Genomic DNA, 23,048 nt, shown 5'->3' on the forward strand with positions numbered 1-23,048 from the left:
TACACCAAACTGTAAGTATCAGATCATCCAGTTAAATGAATAGCTTGGTTCATCATAGATATCTATTTTTGCATCTGGTGTCGGCTTCATGAGCTCCTAGGTCAGTTAGAGCTCTGATGTATACAGATTGGAGCTCCCTATACACGGATTCAATCTCAGAACAGCACCCCCTGCTGTCCAAGTATGTTTTTTTCCTCATTTTCGACACCAACTGCCCTTATGTGCTCTATGAGTGGGATTGTCAATCTAGTACCAAATTGGCTTCAAATTATGTTCAGTTTTGTGTCGTGGGCCCACACCTATTAGAAAATGGATCAAAACTGCCTATCCTCATGTGTGGAGATGCCGGTGATGGACTGGGGTTGACAATTGTAAACAATTTTACAACACCAAGTTATAGTCCAGCAATTTTATTTAAAATAAAATTTAAATTTAAAATAAAATTGCTGGACTATAACTTGGTGTTGTAAAATTGTTTACAATTATCCTCATGTGACGAAGGATACTTACTGGCAGAATAGTGAAGACTTTCACCTCATGAGTATGGGCTGGATTCAAACCTAGGTCCCAGAGTCGAAAGGACCATAAATTAACCCACTGTACCAAAATTTCAAATTATCCTGACAACTCATCTTACAGACTCAGTTGTCAAAATCACTCAGTTGCTATCTGTGCCCAAATTGCAAATTCATGTCAAATAAGCTGTGCCCATGTTGATGTTCAGAAAGTAACTACATCTCTCTTAGTATTACAATATTTCCAGTGCCCTCTATAGCCTAGATTTTCCTTTTGGGATTTTTTTTAACACAACATTAACCTATTCATTTTAAACAGATTAATGCTGGGTTTAAAATAATGTTGATTGGAAAATCTAGGCTGATTAGATGCTAAACCCCCACCTCATGTTACACACCATTCTCCAACCAAGAGGTGCAGGTGATCTGCTCCTAGGCATCTATTAATGTTGTTCTGCAACTGGCCACTTGGAGCTGCGGTGATGTCTCTGATTTTCCCTCTCGCTGGAGAGGATTTGCTGCTCATCCTTCCCTCAACCCGACGTCCCGACTGCATTTGGGAGTCGCTAGCATAAGTCAACTTTCCATACCACATACAAAAGGCAGGTAAATTCAGTTGTAAGTTCATTTTGTGTTAAGAGTCCCATAGAGTGAGATGCATTGCATGTTGTTTCTTCACTAATCATTTAGCCATGTGGACTAGCCCATATGAGGCCAGTCCAGTAAGACTGGGGATCCCAGACAGCAGAATTAGAAAATCTACCTTGTGATATTTCAGAATTCCAACCTAATGTCGGTGACTTGCAGACTTTCAGTTAAATTTTAAACAGGTTCCATTGTATGCAAATAGTGATCAGTGGACGAGCTTCCAGCTATTTTTTCTTCTGCCCCCATTTTCTCTCTCCCTGGCCCAAAGGTGTTCAGTGATGCTGGGGTACTCTTTCAGAGGTCCCAATTGGCCATTCCTAATATGTGAATCTATTTATGGGGAATGTGTAAAGTGCATTTTTAGAAATGAAAAATATTGTGTTTTGAATATGCTGACATCAATACGTGCATTATAATGTTCCTTTAATTTTGCATCTGTGGCAATGATGCCTCTTCTAATTTTGAACCTTTAATGTCAAATCTATGTCTCCTTTTTTGCAAACTGACAAGTATCACCTTGGGTCAGTTAATAGCATGCTTGCCTCTGAGTCAGAACATTGTGGCATTCAAATTGCACCATGGACGAGAGCATATAATCTAGGCAGACATTTCAATGCCATTGTTGCGGCCATCTTTTAGATTGAGGCTACGTCTGCCTGTTCGGATGGATATAAAAGATCCCATGACGCTATTCAAAGAAGAGCAGATTATTTTCCTGGTGACCTGATCAATATTAACCAACACCATCAAAAATCTGGTCATTTATTTATTTACTGCTTGTGGGATCTTGCTGTGCCAAAATTGACTGCTACGTATGCCTATAGAACGACAGTGAGTGCATTTCAAAAGTAATCCTCTGGCTATGAAGCACTTTGAGACATCCATAGGATGTGATGAGGCTCTACAGAAATGCAAGTGTTTCTGGCTTTCACTCAAGTGGTTCACACAATTAAACGTGGTAGCAGACATCTTCTAGAAAGAAGCCAAGTATTAGAACAATACTGTACACCTGATACCTAATAATGTAAATGTCATGACGGTGCTGAATTACTAAGGTGAATTCAATCCTTTGGGACCACAAATGCTTTCCAAAGCCATCCATTCATTTTGCAAAGCCATTTATTTCCCCCCCTCTCTCCTTAAATGCACGAATGTCATATTATACTCCAGCTAATACTTTTTTTCAAGACACATGAATTTCCTTCATAACAAACAAGTTAAATAGCTGAGCATACGCACATCATTTTATCACATCAACAAGCAAAACACATCATTCTGCTCCTCAGAGAATACTAAAGGTTAAAGAATGATCTTTATCCTAGTCTTTAACATTCAGTGTTTATAGACAAGAAACATACATTGACTTATCCCTTCTAAGCTGCTATTATATAAATATTATGCTATGCAACATCTGTGTTTCATTTAGTTAAACTGCAAACTAAACCCTTTTTAGAAATCAATGTTGGCACAGCAAAAATAAGTTTGGCTTTTTCAAAATTATCTAAAGTTTATTATATTGAGTTTAACATCGATGAACATACCCTGTGAAGTCACTGTGCATTTACATTACACAGTGCTTGTGGGATAAGAACATAAGGAATAGGAAAAGGAGTGGGCCATACGGCCCCTTGAGCCTGCTCCGCCATTCAATAAGATCACGGCTGATCGTCTACCTCAACTCCACTTTTCTGCTCTATCCCTTGATTTCCAAAAATCTATCGAACTCCATCTTGAATATGCTCAACAACTGAGCACCCACAGCCCTCTGGGGTAGAGAATTCCAAAGATTCACAACCCTCAGTGAAGAAATTTTTCCTCATCTCAGTCCTAAATGGCTGACCTCTTATCTTGAGACTATGACCTCTAGTTCTAGACTCTCCAGCCAAGGGAAACAGCCTCTCTGCATCTACCCTGTCAAGCCCTCTAAGAATTTTATACATTTCAATGAGGTCACCTCTCATTCTTCTAAACTCCAGAGAATATGGGCCCATTCTACTCAATCTTTCCTCATAGGACAACTCTCTCATTCCAGCAATCAATCTAGTGAACCTTCATTGCACCCCCTCTACGGCAAGTATATCCTTCCTTAGGTAAGGATATACTTGCCGTAGAGGGGGTGCAATGAAGGTAAGTCACTAGAGCCCTATATAATTGCAGCAAGACTTCCTTACTCTTAAACTCCAACCCCCTCGCAATAAAGGCTAACATACTATTTGCCTTCCTAATTGCTTGCTTTACCTGTATATTAACTTTCTGTGATTCGTGTACAAGGACACCCAAATCCCTCTGAATACCAACATTTCTTAGTCCCTCACCTTTTAAAAAAATTCTGCTTTTCTATTCTTCCTACCAAAGTGGATAATTTCACATTTCCCCACATTATACTCCATTTGCCAACTTCTCGCCCACTCACTTAACCTACCTATATCCCTTTGCAGCCTCTTTGCATCCTCCTCACAGCTTACTTTCCCACCTAGCTTTGTATCGTCAGCAAACTCGGATACATTACACTCAGCCCCCTCATCTAAGTCATTGATGTACATTGTAAATAGCTGAGGCCCAAACACTGATCCTTGCGGCACCCCACTAGTTACAACTTGCCAACACGAAAATGAGCCGTTTATTCCTACTTTCTGTTTTCTGTCTGTTAACTAATACTCAACCAATGCCAATATATTACCTCCAATCCCATGAGCCCTGATCTTGTGTAACAATCTCTTGTGTGGCACCTTATCGAATGCCTTTTGAAAATCCAAATATACTACATCCACTGGATCCCCCTTATCTACCTTGCTAGTTATACCCACAAAAAACTCTAATAGGTAAGGCTTATTGATACATTTAAGGTTAGTGGCACAGTGTGCTTGTACTGGAAGCGATGCAGGTGTAAGGCTAAAGCAATTTGTCTGTTCTGGGTCATAAGGGTTCAGTTGGGGTTCTAGTCAGTAGATGGGTGGGTCACTGTTACTGATTATCTTAGGTAGTTTAGGTTTTGGAGGACTAAGGCCATTTCTGCTGAGTGAGCCTCCTAGAACTCCCACAGAATAATTAGTATTTCTCTAAGCGGAGGTCAAATATCACTTGTTCGCACTGTGACATGCAACACTGGTTCCCATCCACATGTTTGTTGTGGGAAGGGCTACGCTCCTTCACAATAAGGGAAATACTTTCTTGGAGCTGGTAGCAAGAGCTATCTGTAGTGAGGACTGTTACTGGGCTATTTAGATAGACACTTCAATACTGAAGGAGTGGTGTACCGTTGGCGGTGCCGTATTTCGGATGACATGTTAAATCGAGGCCCTGACTGCCCTCTCACGTGGATGTAAAAAATCCCATGGCACTGTTCGAAGAAGAGCAGAGGAGTTCTCCCGGTGTCCTGGCCAACAGTTATCCCTCAACTAACATCACTAAAACAGAATGTCTGCTCATTTATTTCATTCCTGTTTGTGGGATCTTGCTCTGCACAAATTGGTTGCTACATTTCCATACATTACAATAGTGACTAACTTCAAAAATAATTCAATGACTTTGAAGTGATTTGGGAAATCCTGAGGTCATGAAATATATAACTGCAAGTTTTCTGCTTTCTTGCAAATTGGATAAATTGTTCAGATGCATTACTGCTGTAAGATATATTGGTCTTAGAAGGGGTTCAGTGCAGATTGACCAGGGCTTAAAAGGGTTAAATTATGAGTACAGGCTGTAAACTTGACTTGTATTCCCTTGAGTTTAGAAGGTTGAGGGGTGATCAAGTCAAGGTCTTCAAAATGATAAAAGGAATTCAATAGGGTAGATAGAGAAACTATTTCCTCTGGTGGGGGAATCATAAAATTAGAGGTAGGCCATTTAGGAGTGAAATCAGGAAGCACTTTTTATTTTATACAAAGGGTAGTGGAAATCTGGAACTCTCTTCTTCAAAAACCTGTGGATGCTGGGTCAATTGAAATTTTCAAGACTGAGATTGATAGATTTTTTGTTGGCTAAGGGTATCAAGGGATATGGATTAACGGCAGGTAAATGGAGTTGAGTTACAGATCAGCTGTGATCCAAATGAATGGCGGAACAGGCTCGAGGGGCTGAATGGCCAACTACTATTCCTATGTTCCAACCGTACTGCTGTAGTCTTTGGGAGTTTGAACTGCAATGAGAAGGAGCCTTTCTAATTGGATCCTGTAGATGGTGCTGATACACAACCGTCACCGTGACCACTTTGCATTCAACTGCAGCTTTCATTACATTGCATTCTGACTTTGAACTGTAGACATCAATGTAAAGGTTCTTATGAAAATCTTGCAAAAACTTTCTACTTTTTAAAAAAAATACAGAGTACGTTACAAAGTAAACACAGAAAACCATTCATAATTCAGGCTACTATAAGATGCCAGGACTGGTGGGGCAGCCTATGTTTATTGCATGTAGGGCAGAGATTACGATCAATGTTGTTCTCGTATGAACATGTAACTCACTTGTACCACAATTCCCCTCTGCTATTTTAGCACAGTTGTTAACTCACTTTAAAATGGTGCAGAGGAATTTGGTATGAGTGCACTAAGCATACATACGAGAACAGTACTGACCGCAATTTCCACCCTTATACGTAATGCGGATATTGGTGAACTCCAGCACTGAAATCTTCATGCAATATAAATGATGTTTGAACTGGATTGAAGAAATCAATGAAAAATATCATGAAGATATTGCTCTCAGGTGTTAAGTTCCACAGACATTCATTTCTGTTCTGTACGTTATGAAATCCATGAAGTAGCAGGCTGTGATGAGGTTCTAATTTAAACAATGCATGAAGATGGTGCTGAGATAATATAATTTTCTGATTTAAAAAAAATGTTATTAATGCAAAGCAACTAATCAACAATGCAAGAAGATTGCCCTTTGCTCTAGCAGAAAATTTCCTAGACCATCTTTAGAAATCTGTGTGAGAAACAAAGCTGACATTATAAATCCCTATTAGACCATCTCCAACAAGAGAGGGTCTAACCACCTCAATGGCATTACCATCGCCGAATCCCCCACCATCAACATCCTGGGGGTCACCATTGACCAGAAACTTAACTGGACCAGCCATATAAATACTGTGGCTACAAGAGCAGGTCAGAGGCTGGGTATTCTGTGGCAAGTGACTCACCCCCTGACTCCCCAAAGCCTTTCCACCATCTACAAGGCACAAGTCAGGAGTGTGATGGAATACTCTCCACTTGCCTGGATGAGTGCAGCTCCAACAACACTCAAGAAGCTCGACACCATCCAGGACAACGCAGCCCGCTTGATTGGCACCCCATCCACCACCCTAAACATTCACTCCCTTCACCACCAGCACACTGTGGCTGCAGTGTGTACCATCCACAGGATGCACTGCAGCAACTCGTCAAGGCTTCTTCGACAGCACCTCCCGAATCCGTGACCTCTACCACCTAGAAGGACAAGAGCAGCAGGCACACGGGAACAACACCACCTGCACGTTCCCCTCCATGTCACACACCATTCCGACTTGGAAATATATCGCCGTTCCTTCATCGTTGCTGGGTCAAAATCCTGGATTGCAGCGGTTCAAGAAGGCGGCTCACCACCACTTCTCAAGGGCAATTAGGGATGGCCAATAAATGCTGGCCTTGCCAGCGATGCCCACATCCCATGAACGAATAAAAAAAAACCCCGTAAGAACTCAAAGAATATCACAACAAATTTCACTAAGCAAAACATGGCACAGTAATAAACCTGGAAGAAATGAAAGGCTGGTGACAAACCCACACAACCAACGAAAGGCTGGTGACAAACCCACACAACCAACAAAAGGCTGGTGACAAACCCACACAATTACTGAAAGGTTTTTTTTTGAGTCATTCATGGGATGTGGGCATCGCTGGCAAGGCCAGCATTTATTGCCCATCCCTAATTGCCCTTGAGAAGGTGGTGGTGAGCCGCCTTCTTGAACCGCTGCAATCCGTGTGGTGAAGGTTCTCCCACAGTGCTGTTACGTAGGGAGTTTCAGGATTTTGACCCAGCAACAATGAAGGACCGGCAATATATTTCCAATCGGGATGGTGTGTGACTTGGTAGGGAACATGCAAGTGGTGGTCTTCCCGTGCACCTGCTGCCCTTGTCCTTCTAGGTGGTAGAGGTCGTGGGTTTGGGAGGTGCTGTCGAAGAAGCCTTGGAGAGTTGCTGCAGTGAATATTTAAGGTAGTGGATGGGGTGCCAATCAAGCCGGCTGCATTGTCCTGGATGGTGTCGAGCTTCTTGAGTATTGTTGGAGCTGCACTCATCCAGGCAAGTGGAGAGTATTCCATCACACTTCTGACTTGTGCCTTGTAGATAGTGGAAAGGCTTTGGGGAGTCAGGAGGTGAGTCACTCGCCACAGAATACCCAGCCTCTGACCTGCTCTCGTAGCCACAGTATTTATGTGGCTGGTCCAGTTAAGTTCCTGGTCAATGGTGACCTCCAGGATGTTAATGGTGGGGGATTCGGCTATTGTAATGCAGTTGAATGTCAAGGGGATGTGGTTAGACTCTCTCTTGTTCGAGATGGTCATTGCCTGGCACTTGTCTGGCGTGAATGTTACTTGCCACCTATCAGCCCAAGCCTGGATGTTGTCCAGGTCTTGCTGCATGCAGGCACGGACTTCATTATCTGAGGGGTTGTGAATGGAACTGAACATTGTGCAATCATCAGCGAACATCCCCACTTCTGACCTTATGATGGAGGGGAGGTCATTGATGAAGCAGCTGAAGATGGTTGGACCTAGGACACTGCCCTGAGGAACTCCTGCAGTGATGTCTAGGGGCTAAGATGATTGGCTTCCAATGGTGGTGACAAACCCACACAATCATTGAGTTGCTGGTGACAAACCCACACAATCAATGTAAGCCTTGTGATTAACCCACACAAACAATGAAAGGCTGGTAAAAAAATACTGAAAGCAATTTGAGCAAAAAATGAGTGTTACAATGAACTGTTATTAGTAATAAACATGTGAGCATTGAGAAATCTGGGAACCCAGTAACATTCTGCTAGAGCTGATAGCACTGTGGCAAATCAGTGTGAGCAACACACAGATTGACAATCAACATTTGCAAAAGAAAAACAGGACAGTGCCAAATAACTTCCTGCAAGAAACAAGAAAACAGTCAACTTTTCTACAAGGGGAGCTATTAATCCAACCAAGAAACGAGATGGTGGCCACCATTGCCTGCAAGGGACGAGAGTGGTAATCAGCTCTTGGAAGCAAGAAGGTGCTTATCGGCCTCAGCAAGAAATTGAAGAGTGTTATAGCAAATCACTATGGAAAGCATGAATTAAGGATTGCAGATCTTTGAGAAACAAGAGGATCCTGAATGGAGCTTCAGATCTCTGCGAAAGAAGTGTCGTGCAAACAAATGTAAGAGTTAAGTGTCTCGGCCGATTCTTGCAATTATGAGTCACAAATATTGTGGCACATCCTTATGAGAAACAAAAGCTGCATAAGTATCATCCCAAATTATTGTGCAAAACGGAATGTGACAACAAACTACAAGTTATCATTGTAAATGGCTGCAAGAAAATAAAACAATGCAATGAATCATTGCGAGGTGAAGTCATTACAAATTTGGCAACAAATCCTTGTAAGAAACAACAGTATCACAATCAGCAAGCATAGGAAAAAAAAACCTGAATAGCTAAGTGAGGCATCAAAAGAAACACAACCAGCCTGGTGACATGTTGAGAGACTGTTGATAAGTTGCTATAGTGAATTAAAGCCTTGCAACAAATTGCTGCAACAAAGAGTTAGGACAAGTTGATAGTAGAACATTATGAATGTTAAATAATTTTGAGAAAATTGAACATAAGAGATAGGAGCAGGAATAGGCCATTTAGCCCTTCTAGCCTCTCTGCCATTCAATGAGATAATGGCCAATCTGATTCTGGCCTCAACTCCACTTTCCTGCCTGTTCCCGATATCCTTTGACTCCCTTGCTGATCAAAAATTTGTCTAACTCAGCCTTGAATATATTCAATGACTCAGCCTCCACCGCTATTTGGGGCAAAGAATTCCAAAGGTTCACAACCCTCAGAAGAAATTTCTCCTCATCTCCATCTTAAATGGGCGACCCCTTATTCTGAGACTATGCCCCCTAGTTCTAGATTCTCCCAGGAGGGGAAACATCCTCTCAGCATCTACCCTCTCAAGCCCACTCAGAATCTTATATGTTTTGATAAGATCTCCTCTCATTCTTCTAAAGTCCAGTGAGTATGGGCCCAACCTGTTCAATCTTTCCTCGTAAGAAAACCCTTCCATACCCGGAATCAATCTAGTGAACCTTCTCTGAACCGCCTCCAATTCAAGTATATCCTTCCTTAAATAAGGGGACCAAAACTGTACGCAGGCGTGGTCTCACCAGCACCCTGTAGCAAGACTTCCCTGCTTTTATACTCCGTCCCCCTTGAAATAAAGTCCAATATTTCATTTGCCTTCCCAATTACCTGCTGCACCTGTATGCCAACTTTTTGTGTTTCATGTATGAGGACACCCAAATCCCTCTGTACTGCAGCATTCTGAAGTCTTTCTCCATTTATGTAATATTTTGCTTTATTATTCTTCCTACTAAAATGGATGACTTCACATTTTCCCACATTATACTCCATCTGCCAATTTTTTGTCCACTCGCTTAACCTATCCATATCCCTTTGCAGACACTTTGTGTCCTCCTCACAACTTACTTTTCCACCTATCTTTGTATCATCAGCAAATTTGGCCACAGTACACTCGCTTCCTTCATCTAAGTCATTGATATAGATTGTAATTAGTTGAGGCCCCAGCACTGATCCCTGCGGCACCCCACTAGTTACAGATTGCATTCCCGACTCTCTGTTTTCTGTTAGTTAGCCAATCCTCTATCCATGCTAATATATTACCCCCAACACCATGAACTCTTACCTTGTGCAGTAACCTTTTTGTGGCACCTTATCGAATGCCTTTTGGAAATCCAAATACACTATATCTACTGGTTCTCCTTTATCCACCCTGCTCGTTATTTCCTTAAAGAACTCTAATAAATTTGTCAAACACGATTTCCCTTTCATAAAACCTTTCTCCTTGATTTTATTTTGAGTCTCTAAATTCCTGCTACTTCTTCCTTCATAATTGATTCTAGCATTTTCCCAATGAAGATGTTAGGCTAATTGGCCTATAGTTACCTGCTTTCTATCTACCTGCTTTCTTGAATAGGGGCTTTAACATTTGCGGTTTTCCAATCCCCTGGGACCTTTCCAGAATCTAGTGAATTTTAGAAGATTACAACCAACGCATCCACTATCTCTGTAGCCACTTCCTTTAAGACTCTCGGATGCAAGCCATCGGGTTCAGGGGATTTGTCAGCCTGCAGACCCAGTAGTTTGCCTAGTACTTTTTCTCTAGTGATAGTGATTGTTTTTAGATCCTCTCTTCCCTTTGCCCCTTGATTATCAACTAATATTGGTATGCTTTTAGTGTCTTCTACTATGAAGATAGATATAAAATATCTGTTCAATGCCTCTGCCATTTCCTTGTTTTCCATTATTATTTCCCCAGTCTCATCCTCTAAGGGACCTATACTTACTTTAACTACTCTCTTCCTTTTTATATACTTGCAAAAGCTTTTACTGTCAGTTTTTATATTTCTTACTAGTTTACTCTCATAATCTATTTTCTCCCTCTATTATTTTTTTAGTCCTCCTTTGCTGGTTTCTAAAGTTTTCCCAATCTTCGGGCTTGCCGCTAATCTTTGCCACGTTGTACGCCTTTTCTTTTAACTTGATACCATCCTTAACTTCCTTAGTTAGCCATGGTTGGAACACCCTTCTCATGGAGTCTTTCCTCCTTCCTGGGATATATTTTTGTTGAGTGTCATAAAATATCTTTTTAAATGTCTGCCACTACTTATCCACAGTCATACCTTCTAATCTGTTTTCCCAGTCCACTTTAGCCAACTCCGTCCTCATGCCATTGTAATTGCCCTTATTTAGGTTTAATACAGTAGTTTCAGATCCAAGATCCTCACTCTCAAACTGGATGTGAAATTCTATCATGTTATGATCACTGTTTCCTAAGGGATCCTTTACTTTGAGGTCATTAATTAATCCTATCTCATTACCCATTACGAGATCTAAAATGGCCTATTCCCCTGTTGGTTCCACAATGTATTGTTCTAAGAAACAGTCCCGAATACACTCTATGAACTCATCCTCAGGGCTACATTTGCCAATTTGATTTGTCCAATTTATATGAAAGTTAAAATCGCCCATGATTATTGCATTATCTTTTTTACAAGCCCCCATTATTTCTTGGTTTATATTTTGCCCTACAGTGTAGCTCCTGTTAGGGGGCCTATATACTACTTCCACCAGCGATTTCTTACCCTTGCTATTTCCTACCTCCACCCAAATTGATGAATCTCATTGGGACAACTAAGCTGAAGCCCTGAGAATAAGGTCAATTTCTATATGAATGAAAATTTTCATGAAGATGTTTGGAGAAAGAAAAATGTGGCAACAGCTATCTATGTAACACAAGTACTCTGTGGTGAATTGTAGGACCTGGTCAAATTCACAGGCAATACCAAGCTAATTGAATGTGAAGAGTGAAAATCCCAATCTTCCAGATTGCTCTCCATCCCCTTTGAGCTCTTCTACTCTTCCTCTCTCTGCCATAATCCAGGCACTCAGCCCCATATCAATGTTCTCTAAGGCCCCAGACCACAACCCCAGAGTTCTTACGAACCTCAGCTCTGCCAGACCCCAGTCTCCTAATTGCTCCCAAACTCAATTACCACCCCCCCCCCCAAACACCTGCACTCTCTACCACTTGCCTCTCATGAGCCATCCCTAACTAATACTTACTTTGGACTGTAGTTCCCCCAGCAGTCCCGCCTGCCCTAACCCTCACCCTTTCCCAATCTTACTTTCCCCCCCTCTCTCATGCATGCATATTGAAACCTGTCTCTAACAACCCCCCCCCACCTAATCCCCCTACTAACTTGTAACCCAGAATATGATGCCTCCTATATTGTTGAGCATCTGAGAGAGTCATTGGGAGACTTTAAGGACAGGAGGGACATAAAGGGGAAAGAGAGGCTAATAGAATGAGTGAGACAAGTGAGCAAAGAATAAGGAACAGAGATACAGACATCACACTGAAAGCATTCAAGAGCCCTAAGCAGAGAGAGAAAAAACAATAGAGGCAAACAGAAAGACAAGGGGCTCAACTTTAAAATCAAATTGCGGGTGCATTGGGAAGCAAAAATCCCAAGCAGGTTCGGAAGCCGGCTCCAACAGCCGACTTCCGGGGTTGCCACAGACGCACCTGTGCGCACGCGTGCTTCACAAATCGAGAAGTCCCGCCGGCTTGATAATTGAAGAACCAAATGTACCTCATTGAGGTACTTAGGTACTTTATTTCTGACGTAGTAGATAGTTGAAACGATTTTAAACTTATCTGGGCAGCTTTCCCATGGCTTCCAATTCACGCCTAATCAAACCATGCGTGAAGGGCCGGATCAGGCAAAAATAAACGAGATAAATTAAATAAAAAACTATTGCACAAAGTTAAAAGACAAAATAAACCTACTTTTCCATCCTGCTCCAACGTCTCCTTCTCCGATGTCACTCTCCCCCCCCCCCCCCCCCCCACCACCCCGATGCCCTTCTCCAATCTCCCCCTCTCCCCCAATGACCCTCTCCGATTTTCCACTCCTTTCCCCCCCCTCAAATCTTCCCCCCCCAATCTTCCACTCTTTCCCCCCCCCACCCCCAATTTTCCACTCTCTCTCCCACCGATCTTCAGTGCCCTCCATTCTCTGTTCTAGTGCCGGATGACGTCTCTCTCTTTCTCCGACCACACCCCCCCACCCCACCTCGGCGTTGCAGCTCCTGTCGGCAGCCAGCCTCTCAATCAGGTTGGCTGCGAAACCCAGAAACAACTTTAATCACCGTCAATTACATCGCAATCGCGTCGGCAAAGGTAGGTTCTTTAAATTTGGCTTTGCCACGCGCATCTTCACACGCTGCCAACCCGCCACCATTTCAAAATTGAGCCCAACGAGAGGGTTACAGAAAAAATGAGACTAGGAAAGGAGCAGAGAAAGTCACATGAATTTGCTGTACACATTATTATTTCTAGCTGGTATTAACCTTTAATTGTCCTGATGCTAACGTTTGTCAGTGATACTTGGGAGTGTATTACTGCCAAGAGTATCCTGACTTTCTGCTTGCCAGTTGCATAAAAATGGTTACTGTAGAGCACCACTGCCCCAATTCTCCTATTATTTTGATAGACGCCATTATTAGTGCAGAGAAGACCAAGGGGTAGCTGATCTAACTTTTGTTGGAACTAAAAAAGTCATCCCCTAAGTTAGGGTGTCCAAGCTTTTTACCTTAACAAGCCAGAGACGGAGCTCGGCACATGCCTGTAAGCACACATACGCAGAATTCTCTCCTGAGCAGGACAATTCCAATTGGAGTTGGGCAGGATCAATGAGATAGTCCCTGACTGGAACTGATACAGCAGCTATCGGTCTCAGACTGATAACTGCACCATTTAAATCTCTAACCTATTATCTGCGCAATAATATGTGTACATTTTAATGTAACTGTGTTAATAAGGTTTTATATATTCAGTTAAATATTATTTCTCCCCTCCTTCAATTGTGCCAACCCCCTCCGTTTAGTTACCTATATGTACTGGGGTGGGGGAAGTGTTTGTTTTGCAGCCCGAAGCTTGCTATTTAGTTTATATGGAATTTTGCCCCTCTGGTGTCTAGGTTGGTGTATTCTTGCAGTACACACTTACACGTGACCTGTTTCATGGGCTACCACAAACGCAGAGGAGAATCCATCTTCATGGTTGAGTGTACAACTTCGGAGTGGATGGCACATGCCTGTCACTGGAGCATAACCTGAGCAGAATACAGAGCAGAGAGTTCATGAGAAAGCTGAAACTGCACAAATCCATTTCACGCACACTTACAGCTACAGCTCATCGGCTTATAAACCTCACAGCTGTGTAAATCCTCTGAAGACTCAAACTGTAAGCTAAAGTATCACTAAAACAATGTCTCCTTTGCCATAGTTTGTTTACTCAAAAAAAATTTCTACACCATTTTCAAGTAGCATTTATCTTTTGGGGGGGGGGGGGGGGAATAAGAAGTGCATCGAGATTAAATATAGTTTTTAAACAAAATCACAACTGAGTGCAGGCTTTGATAAAACTATCAATCTCAGACCCAAAGTTCTACAGCACTAAGTCTCATGTAACAGGAATAAATGGCTTTCATTTTTAAAAAATATGTTTCTTGTATGTGTATTGACTGCACTAATATTGAATGGAAACTGCAACCCAGAGATTACTAAATGCTTAATGCACTCCTATCGAATACCTCTCTCCATTCTTTTAATGGCGGATTTGACCTGTTATTTTCTTTCTTAATTTAGACCCAAAGCTGAATATCTCTAATTGTTAAGTATTCATAGTATAATATGATGGTACTTAAAATTTTAGGTTGACAAGACACTAAATGACTTGGGATACTCGTTCTCTTTGTCAATTCTAACATTAAAACTATTCATTTTGAAAAAAAGGCTCCATGTGGGTTAGCCCATTAGCTACAGCTTTGGACTCCTGACCAGGGTTCCAATTGGAAAAGTGTTCATACTTTGTTATATGGTTCCATTTCTTCTCCCCATACAATTGGAAAATGGCTTGCGAGTCTTTTCTAAATCCAAACTGATTTGAACTGGACCAATTTACATTGATTCAATTTCCATTTTTTTCTGAAACTGCTCAGTTCATATGAATGTTATTCTTTTTATTATTTTTGTGCTCATCAAGGTGAGAGTTGTTAAAGGTGGTGAATTTAGCACTTATTGGCAACCTCATGCAGAGAGGCCAGAGGGTATCTGGTGTGGGAAATAGACAGTACTCATGAGATTGGGGTGCCCAGTGTTGGCATTAAGCACTCCTATATCAGTTATAACATGGCCAAATACAGAGTAAAATTCCCTACAACCTGCCTCAGATCAATCTTAGAAGAAGAATGTCTCCTAGTCCTCTGTCTTCATAGTATATGAAGTGACTTCAAATTTTAGGTTGACAGGGTATTAAATGACTCAAGGCACCATCTCATCAGGAGACTTCCATCCCATCATTCTGGGATGGATTTCAGCCCAGATCACAGAGGTGAAAGAAGAATGTCTAGTCCACTTTGCCACCAAGTTTCCAGTTCAAATTAACTTTAAGCAACGTCTCTAAGCTTTCTCCCCTATTGTTTTCACCCTATGTGATGTCCTGTTCTATAGGCCATAGCACTTTACATGGGCTTCTCGATGAAAAAAAAATTCAGGAACATACAACAACAGGTGTCACAATCAATAACACCTGAAGTCACCTAGAAAACTGACTGTAAAATCGAGAAATCCAATTCTAAAAGATCACACTTGGGTACAAGTGCATTGATGTCCCAAAGTGTTTTTTCAGGGAGTGGCAGAACACAGGTCGATGCCCACAATTCACCACTTGAATTCTGTATCTCAGCGCTACCAGCAGAGGCAGACACCGTGGGAAAAAAAATTGGAGGCAAATTTACCCCAGCCACTCCTGTGGCCTTCCCAGCTGCCAGTTCAAGAATGGCTTTAGTAAACCCCCAGGAGCTGGTCCCCTGACTCCAGTCTTGGCCCAGGGAAATCTACAGGGAGATGAAAGTAGAAATGAAATAAATGGTGAGGGAGAGGAAATCAGAAATCATAGATTCAGATTTTGGAATGAGCTGAAAACCCAATTATAATAAAGTTTCAACATGAAGTAAAATTATTGATACAATGAGCTACAATACTATTTAAATAACCTTTCTTCCAATAAGAAACAGATTTAAAAGGCACATGATAGATAACAGTAAGATGAGGAGTCTAGACCTCCATTAGTAATGTTGATAGCCTGAAACATAATTTATTTATGTATTCATAAATGGGGAGGCCAGTAATACCCATCCTATCTTTTGTTGATATTAAAATTGAAACATATTTGAAGTGCATTTTTAAATATTCTTTCCATAAAAATCTTTTGCTAATTTTGTAAAAAGTTCCAAAACTATCACAAGACCCACTCAGAAAATCATGCCACCATGATTAACTCTTTCTACCTCAGCAAACATGCACCATATAAAAGGGCTAATTACATAGTGTGAACGTTGACAAAGATCACTTTGCCCTAATAGCTCCTCCAGTGTCATTGCTACCACACTGAAAATTGAAAGTGATGCATTGAGCAGCAGAATTCAAGCACCTGTTTACAGTGACCACAATCCCTGCAGGCAAGCTGATCATCAGGCTGACCCAATTCATACATTGTACTGCAGATACACCCTCTGCCAGAGATAATAAGCATCAGCAAAGGCACAACTATGCTAGCAGTGATAATGAGATATTATGGCATATATTATCTATATGGCACAGACATTTAACATGAAAAAGTAAAAGCTACAAACTACATTTTACATACGTTCCTCGATCAAGTAGTGTGCAGATATCCAGCTATGCACAGTGAAGGCGAGAAATTTGTCTTATTAAAATGCGTATCTCAGTTCATTTAATTTTGTGCAGTTCATGCAATTCTGACCTTTCAGGAAATTTTGCAGGCAGGAAGAACTGTTAGTAAAGATGCTTAAAAGCCACTGTTCAAAGGAAAGCTTAATCTCGTTTATTCATAATGAATACAGTCTCCCTCAATAACTAGCATTCTGAAAGAGGAACATTTTGATTATTTCTTAAATGCTTTTGTCTTTTTCATAGAGAGAAGATCAGGATGTCTCACCATATCCTGATAATGTCTAGCGATCATAAGCTGTAAAAAAATCATTTTGAGATTATATTTAAGCAGTTATAGCAAAATGGTACAATGTGTTTGGCTCTTGTATCTGGCAATATACAGTTTACTTGCATTGAATTGTTTTAGTTGCAACATGTATAATAGGCCATTTAGCAATAATAAATGAGCAATATAAGCAAAAGAATACATTGTCGAATTAGTGAAAACTATAATCAATGATAAACAAGAACAAAATGTACTACTTTAAATGTCCTCAATTGATATATAAAATGGCCACTGTAAGAATACAATGGTTCTTGAAGTTAAGAGCATTGAGCTAGGAGAATCATGCAACAATTTTCTAATCCAATGAAATACAAGGAGGAGCCACCATATTCATTAGGAGTAGACTAGGCAAATGTGAAAAATGAAAGGCGAAACTGGAAGCCGACAAGCTCTTCAACCTGTTGTACAGAATAACTGCCAGAGAGAGTCAAAGTGCAGCCAATAACCTAGCTGAAAACAAGCAAAGCTCAAGCATTTCTGACAGCTGTAATTCATTCAGGGACAACACCACTAGGAAATTTTGATTAATATATGTGTATAAAAGGTGAAACACCAGAGTGGGAATGCAAAAGTGCTTCTAAAAACATGCTGTGTAAAAGAAAGGAGCTTTTGGGGACAAAAAACATCTGTAAGCTTCAAAACTGGACAGTTCAAAAATGGCAAATAAGGTTAAGGATATGTCAGCACTACAGATGTTAATACAAATTATAGTTTACTTTTACTACATGCTAAATTATTTATTTTTTAGTTTGAATCTGTAATTGTATTCTGGAGAAGTTACCTTTTATAGATGCAGAATTCAGACTGCACACACTGCAGTACTGCACATACCTGATCGAGAACAATACAGTACCTTGCATACCTGCAGGACCAAAATCTTGCCTGGTAAGGAATATGGCATGGTCATGATACTCTGCATGCTTTGGATCAGAGCGCTGTTGAGTATGAGCCCACCGGCAAACTTGTTCTAAACTTCGAGAAGGATTCCCACGCTCTATTAAGCTGATCGACTACAAAACAAAAAGAGAGCACAGCTAACAACTTTTTAAAATAAAGTCAAGTTTTTAAAAAGGTAGCTCAACATTGCTCAAAACAAAATTCCATTTCAGGACTCATAAAAGGAATTTATGAATCTGTGCAGTTTCTAAATGGTATGCGGCTGTATTGTGGAGACACTGAAATTGTAACTGGAATTTTTTTTATAAAGCTGGCATTTGCTGGGGAGCAATTCCTCTGCTATCCTGCCCAAGTGGCCATTTTTTTAACGTGCATGTCAACAGTGTATTCGATCATAAGTGGTATCACAGCTGAGCCCCATCCTGACCTTGTTCAACTCCACACGTGTATTTTCTTGGGGATAGTGAATAATAATCAGGAGCGAAATCCCTGCCTGATTTTTCCCCCTCTCTCTAGCCCAGGGGTGCTGAGGCCAACACCCACAACTGCTGTCCCGACCGAGATCAGCTAATTCAGCACATACCTGGGACCTTTTATCTGCATTGCTTAGCACCACATCACAAAATGCACTTTTAGACCAAGCTGTCAATTGATCATTTATATCGGATTGAGTTCATTATATACAATTTTATTTTGATTATTCTTTATCAAATCTTTTAATTCCACTGAACTACTGCATTATATTAGAATATGGAGAATATTAATCCACATTCAACTGTGGAAAAATCTCCAAAGTCAGGAAAAAAGCTATCTTAACCTGATCCTGGTACTCTGCACACATTTCTAACTTTTACGTGGAAAATACTTGCTATGTGTCTTTTAAGCTTTGATTTATACTTTAACAATCTTATAAAACTTAAATTCCCTTTTTCATTCCGCTACCCTTGCTCAGTTCTGAAACACTGACATGTGCTGCAGTGTGATTCCATGGACACCCACATCCCTCCAGTACCTCACCCAAAGTGGCTGCTCTTAGCACTTACCTGTGTCAGTTTGTGTGGCCAGACCATGTGGCTGAGGCTGATTAAGCCCTCATTGGACAAACACTGTGATCGGGAGGTGCATGATCCATGAGGTGCAATTACGCACCGAACCATCAGGGGACTTAATTTTCTTTACAACTGTATACAGTTTAAATCAGTTCCAGTATGCTCCAATTATACAGCCAAATAAAAACAGTTCAGTATATCATAAATACAAATTGATTAGAGTCATAGGAGTAAGCAATGAAACCAAATGAATAGGAAGCAGGACTGCACCAAACATCATGAATCAGATAAAGGATTTTACTACTTGTGTATTTCACTCAGTTGTGTTAAAGGGACTAACCATTTCACCATTTCTGACAGATTAATGGTGTCTGTCTCTAGCACAGTACCAAGTATCATTTGCACACAAGAGACTCAGACACACTGGCATTTTTGCTGTAGAGATAGTAACAGTTGTTTGCTGGTCTTTTCTGATTTGGCAGCTGAGTGATCTATAGGTGTAAAAGTGTTATGGATTTCTAAGAAGTATGTGTCGGGCACATACACAAAAAAAACACGTTTTCCTCCTCCAAAGGACAAAAGTTATCTGAAGGCAGTGCATCTTTAATGCCAAAATTCAGTGCCTAAATGAGTACACCGATTTATAACCTAAATCAATTGCCAATGAAGGTTGATTGATATGTGCAAGATTTTCTTAAATTTAATACAGACCTACTAGTTACTGGCATGTTTTTCTCTATTCACCAGATTGGTATATGTATAAAATAGGGAAACCACTTTGTGTTGTGCTAACTTTTTCCATTAACATTAGTGAATGGAGGAAACTATCTCCTATTGCGTCGAGAAGATATTTTGGAGTCCTTATGATTGGATACTGTTGCCTACATTATAATAGTGGTTGCATGTCAAAAGTAGTTCACTGGTTGTGCAGCGCTTTTGGATATTGTGAGGAATGTAACACGGTGCTATATAAATGCAAAACCTTATTCTGTGTTTTAATAAGGGTTATATTAGATGATACAAAATGTAAAATACTGCAGATACTGAAAATCTGATATAAAAATGGAAAATATTAGAAACACTCAGCAGGTCAGGCAGCATCTGTTACAATGGAATATGGAGAATATTTTCCCACCAGTTTATAACTTCATAGCACAGTATGTTATCAGAAAGTTGTGATTTGAAACACAAGTTTCTTGAGGGAGGAGGGGGTAGACAGGCAATGACTGTCTACTAATCTGTTTTACTTGTCCTGTAGGCCCATTCCAAAAGCACATTTTTGCACACGGACATAACATAACAGAACAGGACTAAAGAAACTGGAGAAGGGGACGAAGAATGTTTAAAAAAGATATCAATTTTGTGCTCATCAAAAATAAAGCATGCAGGTATCAGCATCAATTACTCTACCCCAATAACATGCCTCAAACCCACCTCATAATACCCTCTTCTGCAGGTATGTCCTCACGCACACACGTACTGGGAACTGGTTGAGATTGCCCATTCTTATTTCATGGAGGGCCCTTGCTGACAGAGCGAATTGAAACCCTTGTTCTATTGGTCCAAACTGAATTGTAGTCAATGTCTTGAACTTAAGATCTAGCTTTTGAGAGAGGCTAAGGTCTCTATTGCACAACAAACCCTATTTCCAGTTGTAGATTTGTTGGCTCCAAGATGGTAGCAAAAAAGAATTTGAAATTTGATTGGTTGCACTTCTTCCTTGGTTATTAGCAGCTTTTGCATACTACCAAATTCAGATTAGAAATTTTTTTTTTAAGTTGCTGAAAATTGTTGAAAAAACAAATGCATATTTACTGTTATAGCCTGAGATGGAATAGGCTTTGCATTGTTGCACTGATGCATGCTGGCATTCCTCCACAGTACACACCTTCAGACTGCAGTCCTGGGATTTAGACACCAGTGCAGTTCTTAACTCTCTTCAGCTGACTGAGCATTAGGTATAGGAAGAGTATGAACTCAAACTGTATGCTTTCCAGAGGCTGAAGTCTCCTAACTAAAATATTAATGAAGATGCTCAAAGACATAGAAGAAAAAATAAAGGTAAATGTAATCATATTATTGGAAAATGTCATTTTTAAAATCTCCTTATATTACAAAGCTTATTTTTGATATTAGAAATTTTAATTATTGAGTAAAACAATGGCAGCTGTGGATTTAGGTTGTTTTTTTAAAAAAGTGACTTGAATGATTCAGTTTCTGCTTTTCTTATTGGTAGATTTTCTTCATTGTTCATAGTTAGAGCTCTGACTTGTACCCCTCTAACTAAAGATACTGGTACTAGAAATTGTGCAAAAAAGTGTCTCACACTCTACTCCATTTGTTTTCACCTCCTCCTTCACTTTTGAGTCTCTCTCTCATGTCCTCTTCCTTTACTTCTTGCTTCATTGATTCAATTCTCATTATCCATCACTCTTTCATCTTTTACACTCATCCTTCACTTCTTGCTCTCTCCCTGCACCTCATTCACTTTTTAACTCTGCTCTTTCGAGTCTTGGTGGGGCAGGAAATACTTGCACAGGCAGGCAATTCAGGAAGCACTTGGGGTGAGCAAGGAAATAAAAGAGAAGCACTTATGCTGGGTGGGCAGGCCAGGATGTACTCAGGCTGGGTGGGCAGACTGCAAAGTAATCAGAGCTGTGCGAGCAAGCAAGCAGGAAGCAGACAGGCCGTCAAGTAGCTAGAGCGGGCAAGTGAACAGGAAGGCTGAGAAGCACTTTGCATGGGCAGGTGAGCAAGCAAGCAGCCAGAAGCCAGCAGGAAACATTCACAGCCCCGTTCTTTCCTGTTCAAGTCATTCTCGAATCCCTCCGTCTGTTTTCTCTTCAGCTATACCAGGACTATGTGGCTATATAATTCTTTGTGCAGTAAAGTGGTGGTCTGATGATGGAAGGAAAGTGACAATCTGTTCAATTATTGACTACACGTGAGAAGATTGGGAAGCCCAGGTGGTCTAAACAGTTCACCTAAACCCAGGTTTGCCAATTCGGAATAAAAATTAATTCAGAATATTTCCAAGAAAGGGTGAGGAAAGTAACTGGGAAGGAGTAAGTCTTAATCAATGAGTAATATTTTGCCCTGTAGATGTATGAATCTTGAGGTATGACAGCCTGAGATGAGGCACTTTCAGGTGTGGCATCTTTGAAAGGCACGATGTGATAGATAGATGCAAGACGCAAGACTTTAATATAACTAACTATACATTTTAAGTTTCGCATTAAGTGCCAGACAAGTTCGATGATCAGTCTGAATGCATGAAGCATTGACACAGGGCAACCTAATAACTAAAATGCCTCCAATTACAAAATCATGTGTAGATATTTTAAATGTGGGAACACATTGCTTTTTATTTGTTTTTTTATTTTTAAGAAATATTAGTCTTCAGTTTTTCATACAAAATATGTTAAAACAGAAAATGCTAGAAATGCACAACACTTCAGATCATTATAATGAAGGGTGACAACTAGAAACATTAACCTGTCTTTCCCTTTAAGATTCTGATTGACCTGCTGTGCATTTCCACCATCTTCTGATTTTATTCATGTTTTTTCCTTTTCTATTATGTTCAATTTAATGCAAAACGGAAGATTGAGTTTCAAACAATTTGCCTAGGAGAAACACATTTGGATACTAGGATTTCTGCAGGACTGGCTTTGATCTTGATCAAACAGTCATCTGCAACATGAGCTGCAGCTGACTTACAGGAAGCTCATTTGCTCAAGCGTTCCAAAAGTGTACAGGTAGAAAGTCTCTCACCGTACTGCTGGTCAAAGAAAGCCCTTTGTCTCCTGCATTAAAAAAAATTCTGATTCAAGACACACAGATATATCCATTTAAAATATACTGGGTTGTGAATCATAAAGCTCTGCAGTCAGAGACAGGCTTCAGCTACCTAAATGTAACAGGAACAACCAAGCTCTTATCCTTTACAGAAAAAAATGACCCCACTCCAGCCAAGATATACACTGACTCAGATGCACAGAACAGCCTGTTTTATCATACCCAGAACAGCAAACTCAATAATGATG

The 23,048-nt window shown here is 40.5% G+C and overlaps 1 protein-coding gene across 1 annotated transcript in view; it reads right to left on the minus strand.

Moving 5' to 3' along the window:
• LOC137303925 (A disintegrin and metalloproteinase with thrombospondin motifs 3) overlaps positions 1-23,048 on the minus strand; it is a 153,866-nt gene that overhangs the window by 33,011 nt on the left and 97,807 nt on the right. The window contains exons 5-6 of the mRNA XM_067972336.1: positions 17,910-18,066; positions 13,982-14,087 (exon numbers count right to left, since the gene is read on the minus strand). Coding sequence (XP_067828437.1) covers positions 13,982-14,087; positions 17,910-18,066 — 263 coding nt within the window. The remainder of the gene's footprint in view (positions 1-13,981; positions 14,088-17,909; positions 18,067-23,048) is intronic.

The sequence above is a fragment of the Heptranchias perlo genome, chromosome 36 (genome assembly GCF_035084215.1).
Source record: "Heptranchias perlo isolate sHepPer1 chromosome 36, sHepPer1.hap1, whole genome shotgun sequence".
Classification (NCBI taxonomy): Eukaryota; Metazoa; Chordata; class Chondrichthyes; order Hexanchiformes; family Hexanchidae; genus Heptranchias; species Heptranchias perlo.